Source organism: Felis catus, chromosome F2 (assembly GCF_018350175.1).
Source record: "Felis catus isolate Fca126 chromosome F2, F.catus_Fca126_mat1.0, whole genome shotgun sequence".
In the NCBI taxonomy this organism is placed as follows: Eukaryota; Metazoa; Chordata; class Mammalia; order Carnivora; family Felidae; genus Felis; species Felis catus.
Window position 1 is genome coordinate 5,065,165 of NC_058385.1, and position 14,964 is coordinate 5,080,128.

Genomic DNA, 14,964 nt, shown 5'->3' on the forward strand with positions numbered 1-14,964 from the left:
TCCCATTTGTAATGATATAGTCTAAACAGTGGAGGTTTCTGGCCATGAATTCTTTTGAATGACTCTAAGTCAGGACTAATCAGACTAAGCCAGGTGGCTCAAACTATGGAGATGAAGGCTTGATGAATCCTGCACAGTGACATCTGGCTTTCAAGGGTGAAACCACTCCAAAGAGAACCAAATACACAGATGCATCTCCTTGACTTTGGGATTGATACAATCTAGACGCCCAAGACGCCCAACGTTCATGATCCACATACCTCGGCCAATGGCTCTATATGTAGATATCCTAATAGTTCCTTCATGAAACCAAGGGAATGAATCTGACACTTATCCCTGATTCTAACTTATCCCTGATTTGACTTCATCTTCTACCCTCTGGTTCAGAAAGAACGAGCACGTTGGCATTTCAGTGCTGGGTTATATATGGCACCTTACAGGCCTCTGTGTTCTGAAGGGATGAATAATATAATCTCTCATTCAGTGCACACAATTGCAGCCCAAATGGGGATACGATGTACTATGGCGACGTCATTTTAGGTAAGTGACAGGAAAAGTTGGATACATTTCTCAATTTCTGATGAAATTTTAAGATCACCACTTTACCAAAGTCTGAAACAAGGTACAGAATTATGTATTGTCTACACAGGAATACGAAAAATAATTCAGGAGGAAAAAAAAGCTAAGAATACTGTCCAACCATGCTGTGTCTTAAACTTAGTGATTGACATTGAAACAATACCTCTTTCTCCTCCTCTGTCTTCCCATGAGTTTTGCTATAGTTGATAGGAGTGTCCCAGCCCTCTTGATCACAGAGAGCCTGATAGAAGGCTGCATTGACCAAAATGCTGCTTGTTTTGAATGGGGAAGAGGAAGGAGTTGGAATAGAAGTGTTAGAGGAAGTTAGGGGTGCAGCTTTGTCCAGGATTCGATTTTTTTTCAGGCTTAAGTCCAATGTGCCATTTTCATCCACTTCTATCTCGGCTCCCTGGTATACAATAGGAAACAGAAAAACATTTAAGCAGTTTGCAGTTACAGCTAGCCACGTGGGGCTTTTAAGGGATCATTTTAAATGCAAGCTTTTATGTAAGTATATCTGATTTAAAATCTAGCTTTCTGATTTGCTTTGGTTAATGTTCAATTCTTAGGCAGACTTTTCAGAGCAGTGCCATTAGCGAGCTTCGTGTTTCGGGGTTTAAACAAAGTAGAGCCTAATATAAATAAGATGTTCCAAACGCTAAATGTATTGGCTAACCCTGTTTTATGTATTTTTTTGAAGTTTAGCTTTAAATCTCCTGTCCTGGCTTGCAGAATTATCACTCTCAATTCATCATTTATAGCATTAACACTTGAGTTTATAAAAAGGCACAGCGCTCCTTCCCAGCTCGGCCCCCCATCACACTATTAACCTAACACAAATAAATGCAAAAATAACCAGCTGCAAGAGAATTTTTATTGAAATATGAGATTCATAGGAACGTGACCTTTTACCCTGGGTGACTTAAGCCAGAAAAGCTTTGTTACGTTGTGGGGGCGGGGGTGGGAGGCCAGATAGGGCAAACCGTCGTTGACTGGGGGGAAGGGGGGGCGGTAGGTAGCAGTTGCCATCGGGACTGCTTGGGAGTAAATTATACAGTGAAACTGCACAATAAAGATGACGATTTTCCAGATACTTAGTATGAAACTAAAACTCACGGCACCTCACAGCCTTTCTCCTTGGGATACCTCTGGCTATGTTTCCGTTGTTGTTGTTTTTTAAGGTTCGAGGCCCAACAACTGCTCAGGTGCTCCGGGTCGTCCAAATGATGCATTCCTAAGGACGGCCTCTGTGCTCTCGTCAACTGTGGTCACCGCCATCCAGTAACTCAGAACGCGGGACAGCGTGCTGGGCTCTCTCCTAACTGGGCCAGATAAATACCTCTCGGGTATTCTCGCTATCATCTACCAATTCACAATTAAATCTTGGACAATGTCTCCGCTTTTTTTTTTCCTTTTGGCTGGCAAAGCAGGAGGTCTCTTTGAATACGTTAGCAAGATCCCTAACACATATGGTAGCCAGTTACTTCCCGGGGGATTTATTTTAACTCCCCATTTACACTCTGCCTCCCCCGCCCCCCCGACAGTTGCCACTGAAGGGTGGGCCAAGGTAGCCGCCTCCAAAGGCTCACTGCTTGCACCTGATCAGAAAATAAAACCCCTCTTCTGTTCGCTTGTTTCACCTGCAAAGTTCCTATTTTCAACCTCTCAGCCCATGAGGTAGATATGCTTTATTAAATTTGCGGGAGGTAAATATACTTCTAATATGTTTGTGCTAAGATGCTTTGGCTATATCTTTCTGTCCTTTTTAGTAAATAGTTTAATCTCCTGTGATAGTTTTAAGCCCTGAATTTGACAGTGCAGCTTATCCGGGATAATAACTTAGTAACCACAACATCTTATGCCATCTGTATAATATCAAATACGTTTTTATACCAGCATTAATAAACCTTAGTTACAAAAATCCAAGATATTAACCATATCCGTGCCACGTGCTTTCTCCGGGATCTAACAATGTATTCTGCCGTGAGCCCATCGAAATAATTCTTGGCATCATAGCTGATATGTAACTATAGCAATGAAACAGAGCTATAGTAATCAAGTTTAATGGCCAATGTGAAGTAAAATGCTAAATATTGTAGTTGCTGACATTTTTCATTAAAAAAATAAAAAACTTGGGTTAAGACTGCACAACCAACATTCACATAAAATTCCAGACCTCTGTGACAGATGGCTTAGGAAAAAGAAGCCATGTGACTGGGCTGCAGAGTTTTATAGTGCAAAACCCATAAATAGTGCAGATTCGATCTCCCTGAAAAAAATATCAACTATTCCAAGACAACACTGATATATATATTTTAGTTTTTACGGAAGAAAATCCAAATAGTAAATAAAAAATTAGAGATTCTCAGAGTTGTGATGATTCTACATCTTGAGTAATAATGAGCTGATTGGGGGGAAAAATCACTCCTAATGTTTAAAAGAGGCACTCTTGTACATCCCGCGCCCCAGCCGGCTGCTCTGAGCACCTGACTTGACAGGGAGAAAGCACGTTTGGGTAGCAGGGTACAGATGGGCTTTAAGTGAGCGCACAGATGCATTCAACAATTACACACAGTACCAGAGAAGGGTCCCTTTCTGCCCATAGATGGGTGGATCACACGTTTACTGCATGGATTTTTATTCACAGCCGTATCAATAGACGCCACTTCTGTCTGTGCCTGAACCTCCAAAAGGATGCGCAAAAAGGAGGGGGTGGTGGGAGAGGCCGCGATGTGGACCCCCACCGCCACCTTCTCATATTCTGATTTCTCAAAGTGCCATTCCAGACCCTTATTTTAATCATATCAATTTAAATTTAAAGGTTTTTTTGAGGGTAGACGTCGGTCTAATACCATCCATGCACTCTCCAACTTAGGAGCGACACCAAGGACCATCACTTTCAGCCACTTTTGAGGTACAGGTGCCACGCAGGATGCATTTATTAATTACATTATTGAGAATCCATATTTGGGAAAAGAAGATTGGAAAAATACTGTTCCTGCCTTCCGGAAGGGTGTGTTATGCATAGAGGAGATTGTCAGGAAAGGTAATTTAATAAATATAAGTTATTATTCAACTGAAAGTTGAAATAATTATTCGTTAAAATCCTTATTGGTATTATAGAATAAGAGGTGATTCGGATGTCCACCAAGAGCGAAATGATTAATGAAATTATGCTGCATTTTTTAATGGCACATTATGCAACCAGTAAAATGATATTGATGAGGCTTCTGTTGCAATCAGGAAAAGATGTCTATCACGGAAAGCAGGAAACAACCCCGAATCCCTATTATGCTTACAACCAGGGGGAAAGGGTAGACATTCGTTTTCTGAAGAACAAAAGGGAAAACACAGAAATTACTGTGCTTGGATTTAGAAGGTAGTCTTAAAGCAAGCCTCCAATATTATCCAGGCAAATGGCAGTGTTACAATTGTTTTAATAATGAAAAAGTATACATTCAAAGATGGCGATGAAGTAAAAGCAAAAAGAGAACTTTATCTTAAATTTATTAACTCTCAAAACACAGATATAACAGGACAGCCTTGTTTTCCTTATTCGACAAGGTTTCCATGAACACAGGATAGGCCGTCTTTCCCTTTTTGACTTGGCTAACAGGAGTGCAGACATTAAGCGTCCCTCCGCTTAGGCTGCTGCTGCGATTAGCCCCCGACTTTCACCTTCTGGCTCATGTTCTTCCACTTTTGCTGCCAGATGCTTTGTTTGGATCTTTTCTGTATTGAAAGCTATCTGATGTTGTCAAAGCAGGTAGGGTATTAATAATAAAAAAATATATATATAGTATATATTACTATGTAGTACCTGAGCATCAAAACTATTAAGTTCAGAGTATTAGCTTACAAAGTGTGCTCAATATAAATAGAATGACGGAATTCAGGGGAGAAATCAGTGTCTGACATAAGGTATGAAATTAAAATAAAATTTCTAACCATTTCCCGAAAGTCATTGTCTGAGACTCGGAAACAAAGTCAGTGAAGATTCTTAAGTTGGACAGCAGTCTACATAACACATAATAAGATAATGATAATGATAATGATAAGATAATGATAAGAACTTCAAGAGCGTAAGAAATTGGACAGGTATGAACTAAAATTTTAGTTCCAATTAATAAGAGAAAATTATTTAATGTCTCCATGCTACTATTTCTTCATCTGCTAAGTGGGATGATACCTTCTTTACAGAGTTTCTAGAAGGATTAAAAAGAATTAACATAGGCGGGGCGCCTGGGTGGCTCAGTCGGTTAAGCGCCCGACTTCACCTCAGGTCATGATCTCATGGTTCGTGAGTTCGAGCCCCACGTGGGGCTCTGCGCTGACAGCTCAAAGCCTGGGACCTGCTTCAGAGTTTGTGTCTCCCTCTCTCTCTGCCCGCTCTCTCTCCCCGCTCACGTTCTGTCTCTCTCTCAAAAATGAATGTTTATTAAATTTTATTAAATTAAATAAACATTAAATGAATGTTTATTAATGTTTATTAAAAAATGAAAAAAAAGAATTAACATAGGCAAAGTGCTTATTTAGAGTGCCTGGCACATAGTAGGTGTTCAATAAATGACAGCTAATAATAATAACAATTTGATTGGGTTTTCGATGCTGAAAGAGACATCCCACTGCTACTGCACTCAGGGGCAAGGAGAGAATTATTAAATGTAATCACACATATCAGTTGGTTCCTTGTGATCTGTGACCCACGTCTCTTGAAACATTTCACTGAAAATACGTGATACAATCTGACACGATACTCAAGTTACTGAAAAAGGCTGCTTTTGGATTCTAAGCATCCCAAGAGCCATCAGGCGATTTCTGATACCGGGCAGCAAGAATGGTGAAGTGCTATCATGTTGTTTCTCGGCCTTATTCAAGCACAAAACAGATTTTGAACTTTAAGCGTTTCAACCGAGTGTCAGTTTTTTGTTGTCTTTTAAGGCATACTGTGCATATGCCACTTCGTCTAAACAGGTGGGGAAAACACCAAAACAAACAACAGAATGCTTGGCAAGCAGAAGCGATCGGGATAAAGATAGACCGCGTGCGTGTTCCTACCTCTGCTGCTGAGGGCGGGAGGAAGGAAGGCCGCGGGGAGGGTCTCCAACAAGCACTGGCCCGTGCGCTCCGGGGCCAGAGGAAAGCGCTCGGCCAACTCAGCCAACCCGGGCTTGCTCTGCGCCTGCTGCCCCTTTCTGCTAATGCGGGGCCCCTAACGGCAGCGACGGCCGTGGGACCAAAGAGGGAGTGTTTGAGGTTGTGGCCCATGCCCGTTTTACAAACTCCTATTATTAAGACGAAGGACATTATACCAACGATACGATACCCACCACTATGGGTACCACTGACTACTTCTTCTGACTTGATGCCTTAGAGAGATATTTAAGACAACATACAGGTGATGTGGGTGGTGTACATGGGCTGGGAACGTGCCGGATTGTCTTTTAACAAATACACAATTCCTCCTAACCTCTGCTTTCAAGTTTTAATGGACTCAGTGGGGCAGTGACGGGCAATGTTAGCACTGATTTTTCTCAACGCGGTGTGGGGAAAGGGTCCCTGAGGGAAGCGTCTCGGCGTCGGGCAGACCGCGGCCTGGGGCCGCGCGGCTTCAGAAGAACGACGTAGAGTATCCGCGTTGTCCCTTCACTGCTTCTAGACTCTGCAGGAACTCACAGTTGCGTTGACTCTCTGAACGGTCTCTGCTCCCTTTGTTTTCTACGAGAGCAGGGATTTCGCACGAAACCATGAACCTGCCACTGAACTCGGAGGCAGTCGTGAGCTTACGCGTGGCACAGAGAAAACCTGTATGTGCCCCCAACAGCTGGGCAGGAAGGCAATTTCAAGGTTAGTGTCCTTTGGCTTGATTTTAAAAAGGTGGCCTCCACACGTGACAGCGTGGTCTCTAATTTGTTCTTCGACCGGGCTCTTCAGGCAACGTCAGAGAAGCCCATGCCATCAAGGAAGTGAGCGGTCTGCCCTCAGCCAAGTTCTCATAAAAGCCACTCTTGCCTCCCCTTCACACTAGAAATGTCACCTCTGGAAACCTAGCTCCCCACCCGGGACGACTCTTTCTTTCTTTCTGCCTTGCCCATAAGCTCCCTGAAGGCAGGGTCTGTGGCAGGATTTAACACGCAGCTGGCCAGTCGAACCCTCGTAGACCGTTTCGTGGGTACGGCTAAGAGTCCAGCTGCCAGAGTATCTCTCTAGGACATCAAAAAACGCTCCTCTGCTCAGCTGTAAGAGTAGAGGAGGGCACGTCTGTATACCTCTACATCCTTCCAACCAGACAAGGAGCTCAAGAGATCTGCGGGTTTGGGTTAGCAGGAATAAGCACGGGAACCACCACGGAGGAAAAATCAAATCACAGTGGATAGAGAATCCGGCTAGCATGCAACATGGAGGGGAGGACTGTTCATATGTAGTGAATCCTAGATTAGGTAAAGGGCACGGAGCAAAGTGTAACACCGAGTAGAACTAGCTTACGCTGGGCACTCTTGGATCAGAGGCCACTTGGCGGGGTTAATTGCTTCGGCCTTTTCTCGTTGTTTCGCTACGATCATTATTTTTGTCGTTGTTGCTGTGGCTTCAGGGATTTATGAGGTCCTCTTTTATATCTGGAGCACAGGGTCCAGCTAGGAGAGAGCTCTGCAAGACGTTGCAGTCGTGTGCGAACGTGTGCCTGGAAGAGGGATTCGCCCGTAGTGACGCCGTAGGGGGGGCCTGTTTGTCCTGTTTTCACCACCGCTGTAGGAAAACGGCTTTTGGAACTGCGAGTGGAATAAAGTCCGCCTGAAAGTCGCTTGTTGCACTCTGTGTCTCCTCTTCCTCATCATACATCAGTGGTTTGGCTTCTGCGGGTAAGACTTGCTTGGCTGTCTGGGGGCTGGGACACACAGTGCGTCCTGTCAGCCCGGGCGGGGGCATCCGCTCCGCAGAATAACCCTGGCACGCACAGTGCTCCCGACCGGGGTGTAAGAACAGACGCAGAAGCCACTTATTTGGATTTTTGGAATGCGCCAATTTAACAGTCACGCTTCTGACCAGAAAGTATTCAAGAAAAGAACAAAACGCGTATAGCAATAAGAAAAAAAAAAAAAACAAACTCTCAGATTTCGGTCATCTTTGTTTGATTCCTTATCTGGCCCCAGCAACTAACAGAACGTGAAGAATATAAAGGTTAAAGGCAGAATTCCAAAAAACAACAAAAAAATATCTACACACGCAGATGGAAAGCCTTCATTCTGCAGCCCTTTGCTCAAGTAATTTAGGTAGCATTAATCATTATTCTCAAAGGACAGCCTTAACAACAAATACTATAAAGCTAAAATACTATAAAGCTAAAATACTAAGACGATAGATATTTCAGGCTTTCTCCAACTAGCTGCGTGTTAGAACATCCCTTTGCAAAAGGAGAAATTTACTCAGGTTTTAAAAAATGAATAAAAATTAACTAAAGCAGCCCTGAGAGCACCCTAAATAATAATTCGTTTGTACAAATAATTTCTGACCTGAATCCTTTTGAATTCGGATAGCTCGGTATTTTCTTTACCGTTTTCAGAGGATGCATTTTTCTTTGTTTAAGAACCTCATTTGTTTAAAAATTGTTTTTGAGTGGTTTTTGGCCACCAACTCTTCCTGGGGTTTACTTGGCTCAGATTTGTCCAGAAGCTAATTCTGATTCTTCTGTCAAATGCTCGATGGCACCACGTTCCCTGCTCTCCTGAAGGCCTGGCAGGCTTAGGTGAGCAGCTGACCACACCAGGGATGGGGTTGAGCTTACAGGGAAAAAGAGAGCCATCCACGCTAATCGCCTGAGTTTCGGGGTTAGAGTTTAACCCAGGAGATCTCCCACTTAAAGCAAGGGTAAAAAGTCTCTTCTCCAGACAGGCCTGGGCACTTTGCTTCAGCTGGCTTCAGCCATCTAAGGAGGACAAGCATTTCTTTTAACTGAGCCCTTTGCGTAGATAGGAGTTACAGGCTCCAGCTGACGGCCTGCGGAGAGGCTCTTCTAGTCCCTCTGGGGCTCTGAGGCTCGCTGGCTACCCTGGAGCGTGAGAAACCCCTCCTCTTCAAAAGGCAAGAACTGGGACATCTTTGTTTTTTGTTGCCATCAAGGTATCCTAAACACGGATGTCTACTTCTCGTTGTTAGAGAGGAGAGATTAGTGGAGAGACGTGGTTAATCTCATGGGCTTCAGAAATGTGGCATCTTCAGAAAGTTCGCAGAATTTGATTTTGGATTTGAACGCCCCGAGTTCTCAAGTGCCCCCCACCTCCCAAACCATCTCATGTTAACTTAGTGTATCCAGGTTTTACTATGTGTCCTTTGAGAATACCATAGCAGCTGAGACTACCTTCCATGACACAGTAGTAATGCGGACCATCACCAAATCGCACGGGTCAGTTTTGCAACTGTTTCACAAGTCCCTGTGTACCCCGACATTCCCTACCATCTTTCACAGCAGAAAGCTTCCATTGTTCACACTGGTTTTAACGGCAAGCCTCTCTCCTGTGCGCCCAACACAAAGGTCTGTCTGAAATCTACAAAGTCCCCAACACAAAGCCAGGTCTGAAATTACAAATCTCCTCAACGCACGTCTCCCCAGACTCCGGGGTACCGCCTTCAAGAACAACACTCTTTCACCCCTCCCCGAAGCCACTACGCTCAGGCCCTCTTCCTAGGACGGGGAAGGGATGTGCTTCAGGGGTGGGGGAGCGGCGTGGCAGTGAATGTGGTTAGGAACACGAAAGGCAGTTTATTCTCACGGTTCAGTCGCTGGCCCACCCTCCGGGCTCTTGGACTGGCCTACCTTGGCATGCAGACTCTGTGGTTTGTTGGAGAGGATGTCTGCAGTTTCCCTGCAGCGGGTGGAGAGGTTCAGGATGGCAGCAGTTGCTGCTATGTGGGTGTCTTCACTACATTGACCGTAGCCGTAAGAGCTGGCACGACAAGGGCTCTGTGTGTGGGCGCCCGCACTAGGCAGTCGATTAGGAAATTTCCCTGGATTTGAAAAATGCTTTGCTGTTGAAGAGAGATTTGATTAGCAATTGCACGGACGTGGTTTTCGTCATTAAATAGATTTGTTTTAAAGATACAACTTCTTGCACTGAAATACGTTAAGAACAGATTTTAAAAAAACACGATCCATTGTCTACTGGTACATTAAACAAAGGGGATTCAGATCGGTTTTCGCAGAAGTCTCCCAGACCAAACGTTGTGATTGCTGGGGAAGAAGGTCTATTCTCTTGATATTTCTCGTCTTTACACGTCTGATGGTAAAAACTCTGTAACTCACGTGATGGGGCAGGTGCACTGGAAGCATTTGTGGCAAAAATTGTAGATTAAAAACCACATTAGCAAAACCCATCAGAGACTACGGGAGCTTAAGACTCGTACATCTGTGAACCGTGTATGTGTGAGGACCAGTGATTCCTGTAGAGAAAGAAGTGTACCCTTTCGACATTTGTTTTCATAGTAACCGTTTATATTTAGACATCGAATTGCATTTTTATTATTTGACATTCAGGTTTGTTTTGTGCTTAAAGCAGCAGAAGTTGTTCCTCACGTCCAACTACATGGGACTACATACACGGCAGTGTCTTTAATGAGCTGGCATTTTGCATATTTAGGTAGAGCACGATAAGTAAAGGACAGAGAAAATGTTCTCAGGGTGAACAGAAAGGCAATTTAGTTATCAAGGCTGAGTTTCGGTTTTATGTTTCTGCTGTGGCACCAAGGCATTACTGAGAGAGAAAATTAACCATATTTCCCTTCACTCTGGGTGTTTGTAAACATCACTCAAGGTCATGGGAGAAACACCCAAGATTTAAGTGGGGTAACATAGAAGTACTTATTTATTTTGCTGTAAGTGTTGCTTATTCTAAATATTGGATCATTATTTTTCATGAAGTAATTGAAAGCATTACCAAATGTTGTTCCTATGGTTGTAAAAACGTAGGAATGTCACTGAATGGTTTGCATTTTTAAACCAACATCTGTGTTGCGTAAGTGTATAGAATGCCCTTAACCAGCTTCACCCGAATCAAACATGTATGTGTATGTGCATGCATGTGGGTATATTCTGCATTTTTATAATAGAGAACATTGCGTGTGTATGTGTAGGTGCAAACGAATTTTTTCCTGGATCTAACAGGATTATTGTCAGTGTTATTTATGTTGGCTGGGCCTATTTTGGGAAAGAATAGATAAAATATCTTTTGGAGTGGAATGTACTTGTTCTCGATGGGCCAGTTCCTTTCAAGTCTGTTTATCACTGCTAGGTTTTATATAACACGCCAGTTCTTGGAAGGAAGTGACCAACACCAGAGAATGAAGCACATAGTATGTGTCCTAAGAGCTCTCAGTCTAGGTAACTAGGTAGATCGAAGAGATTCCATGGATGTGTATGTTGTAACTAATCCATGGTCTATGGAGAACTCAAACTGGGGAATCACTTCACTTCTTTCCTTATGACTGTTACCACGACAAAGAAGTCATGCCTGGGTTTCTCCCAACGCTCACTCTCTTACCTTTTCATTAGAATATTCAAAGACTCTAAAACACTTGGAGAAATGTGTTAGTAAGAACACCCAAGTTGTATATATCCCAGCATCTTTGAGCTCTGATCTTCTACATGGATGTGACGCCATTGGAGTATTAACACACTTCAAGTGACTCTATAGTCATTTTTAAATACGCGGTTACCATATTGCTCTCTAGTAAAATCTTGATTTCTGAACCGTGAGCTTCTCAGACTTTTCACTTCTTCTCTCACTTTCGGACTAATTCCTCTTGCAGATTTAAGTACCATTTGAAGTAGCATTTCAACATTTTATGTATTAAATTTCCATAATCTCAGTATGAACCAAAATTGTGATGATTATTACAGTTTCAATATATTAATCCCAATCCCACCTAAATGTGAACTAAATATTTCTTTAGTAAATTACTGTATTTCGATTCAGCAATGGCACAATGTTTGTAAAATAATTAGTCCATTAACTATTCACCATATTCAGTGTAACCTCATGCAAAATCAGAACACTGAGCGACACTGAGCAATATTCTACATTTGAGTACACCCCCCCCCCCCAACACACTCAGGCAAGGTGCTGGTTTTGGAATAAGGATTAGGATTTGAAGCTTACATTCAGGAAATGGTGGTGTTTTTCGTCCTTGACCTGTTTGTACGAGAGGGCGTTTGCCAAAAACCTGGGCATCGAAACTGGCATAATCGAATGGAACTTTCCCAAACTTCTCTTGTTCTTTTGACACCGTGGCTCTGGGAGAGGTGATGGCTTGTGATCGGAAATTGAATTCAATTTGTTTCACCAAGCTCGTCCTGAAGAAAAAGGGGAGAGTTCAGAAGAAATATGGTGAAACTCTTGGTGAGCATATTAGCATCAGAATTTAAAGCAGACCGAATGTGTCATGCCTGTTGGTACCCACAGAGACAGTGCACTGTGGAAAAGAGCCGTGGTCACAGCAGGATAAAGCACAGAGTGCCAGGAGCCAGAGACAGGAGGTACTGAGGACTCCGGGTGGCTATGGTAAGGCTGCATGTCATGGGTCCGAGTCCCCCATGAGTAAAAGAGGAATGTGCAATTTTGCACGCATCTTATGCGGATGCAATGAGGAACAAGTGTCTGATGACTGTTGGCGCTTTGAGCTCCACAGAGGAAAGTGCCATGTGACTATCATTAGGGCACTGACAAGGTGTGCGCATTCTGCTTGTTAGGACTGTTCATCAGATTGGCTGATTCACGAAAAGTCACGATTGTAGCTGGTGTCGAGATGGCATTACAGTCAGTTCGGAAGAAGCAATGCTGGGCCCTGCTCTCCTTCAGCAGAGCTGATGGGAGCCTGACGGGGGCAGGGGCAGTATGGGCACCAGAAACTTGACTTCTGAATTAGGAGTTTCTCAGGCTTTTCACCCTTTTCCCCCTTTCGTCTGAATGTTTTTGTTGATGTAAATAATACTTAAGGTATTATTTTATCTATTAAACTGCCATCATTTCAGTATGAATCACAGTTACCATATTGTCACAGCTATCACATTTTTCAATAGAATTATCTTAATCCAAGTTACATCTGAATTAACGATTTCCTTAGAACCACTGTACTTAGATTAAACAAGGGCATCATATTTGTGTAACCAAGAAAAACACAAATATGCGTCTAATGGTAAAGAGCATAAACAAGTGTACCTCTCAGGATTTAGCAACATCGAAAATACGTATGTGTTTTTCTTTCGTTTTCCACCAAAACTTCCCTGACTCATCCGAACGCCAAAATTTCAATGATATTTCTCGGATTAGGTAAAATACATTTTAGCTGCTACATAAAAATATTTGAGTAGTTAGTTGGTCTAATTATTGTATATGTAACTTGGTTTCTACCCCTAATATATCAGTGTTCTAGCCTAAAACAACATTTATTTTTTTCAGAAATTTGCAAAATAAAACATCATGCTATTTCTGTATTTGATAAATAACCTGCTTAGGGAGAAACTAAGAGAATATGGTCACGTTACCCAAGAACTTTGTTGTAAGATGTTTTTGTCTTTTTTCAAAATGTTTATTTATTTATTTTTGAGAGAGAGAGAGAGAGAGAGAGACAGAGACAGAGAGAGAAACAGAGACAATTTGAAGCAGGTTCCAGGCTCAGGGCTGTCAGCACAGAGCCCCATGTGGGGCTCAAACTCGCAAACCGTGAGATCATGACCTGATCTGAAGTCGGACACTTAACTGACTGAGCCACCCAGGTGCCCCTTTGTTGTAAGATTTTTCATTGCTATTTGGTAATTCATGATCTTTGCTTGACATATGTTCTCCACTCATGGGATTTTGACTCTTTTAATTAAATCTATAAGAGCACATATTAAGGGAAGTCCTATCTTGAAAATACTCCTAATAATTACTTTGCATTTCAGTGTCTCAGTAACAACAATGAAGATCTGGTCATCTATTTTAACCCCGAAATCACTTTTCCTACATATACGATTTGTATATTAATAAACATACAACTTCTCATTGTGCCATCACACATAGCTTATTTTTTAGGGATATGTAAGGTCTTCCAACCTGCTAGAACTTATGAAGTACTTGGGGCAAATAGGAGAGGTTTCATTAATAGTTATCAACTCATGGAATGAATTTTTGTTTTAAAGGAACTACATGTATAGCTGGAACAGAAGAATGAATATACACCATCACATACTTTGGGTAGGTATGAGGGATTTATGAAGGCATTTTCTGCAGGCATAAAGGTTAATCATCGGGAGTGCTTACCTAACTAGTGGGGGATGGGTTGCACTTCGTGACAGAGAATTTGATTAATATATGTTATAAACATATATTTCTTTTTTTAAGCTTATTTATTTTGGAGAGAGACAGACAGCCAGAGAGCGCATGCACCAGAGCAGGGGAGGGACAGAGGGAGAGAGATAGAGAATCCCAAGCAGGCTCTATGCTATCAGGCTATCGGCACGGAGACCAACACGGGGCTTGACCGCATGAATTGTGAGATCGTGACTTGTGCAGAAATCAAGAGTTTGACGCTTAACCGGGTCACCCAGGAGCCCTTACTTTATTTCTTTTGGATTCACCCACATTATGTTTCCTTTACATGCAGATCAAGTTCATGGTGAACTTCTGGAGGGTCTGGCCACTTAAGCCCATTTAAGTGACAGTACAATTAACGGGGCCAGCCTCTCAGACCCTGGTAGTTGAGAACGAAGGTCAGGCCATAGGGAACTGGCACACGAGGGGACATGGGTGGCATCGTGTGGGAGCATGGCACGGGCAGCCTACTAGGAACGCCATGGGAGGGTCATACCTGTGAACCTGCTCAGGACACTGGCCGCTTTTGGGCGAATCAAGCTGACTTTTGTCTTGGGACATTGCCAATTTTTCAGCTGCAGCAATTGGACAACCAGAAAGACTGTTTAAAAAAAAAAAAGGAGGATCTGAGTGAAAAAGATGAAGTAATTTGCTTTGGCATGTACCTTACAGCGTACTTGGCATACGTTAAATGTGAAGTCATATTAACATTAGCCCCCTTCCCCCCCTTCATCATTTCCCCCGCCCCCCAATCACATCCCAGAACTGATGAATAAGAAACTCAGTTTTAAAATCAGAAAATTGTGTAAGGGAGAAAAATCTAAATTCTTCTGAAACTCCGTAACATTTTAAGTAGAATGCACTCACTCCAATTGGAATGTGCCCAGCTATAGAAGCTAGCATGAAAATTCCATGGTTTATCTTAAGATCTTCAGAAAAATGTTAGGGACTTAATTTTATTTAAAAAAAAAATTTTTTTTCAACGTTTATTTATTTTTGGGACACAGAGAGACAGAGCATGAACGGGGGAGGGGCAGAGAGA

At 42.7% G+C, this 14,964-nt stretch overlaps 1 protein-coding gene across 10 annotated transcripts in view; it reads right to left on the minus strand.

The window, feature by feature from the left end:
• Positions 1 to 14,964, minus strand: part of ST18 (ST18 C2H2C-type zinc finger transcription factor) — a 142,689-nt gene that overhangs the window by 37,497 nt on the left and 90,228 nt on the right. For all 10 annotated transcript variants that reach the window (XM_045050162.1, XM_045050160.1, XM_023248498.2 and 7 more), the window contains 4 exons: positions 14,419 to 14,523; positions 11,730 to 11,923; positions 9,392 to 9,603; positions 743 to 988 (listed from right to left, as the gene is read on the minus strand). In XM_045050162.1, coding sequence (XP_044906097.1) covers positions 743 to 988; positions 9,392 to 9,603; positions 11,730 to 11,923; positions 14,419 to 14,523 — 757 coding nt within the window. The remainder of the gene's footprint in view (positions 1 to 742; positions 989 to 9,391; positions 9,604 to 11,729; positions 11,924 to 14,418; positions 14,524 to 14,964) is intronic.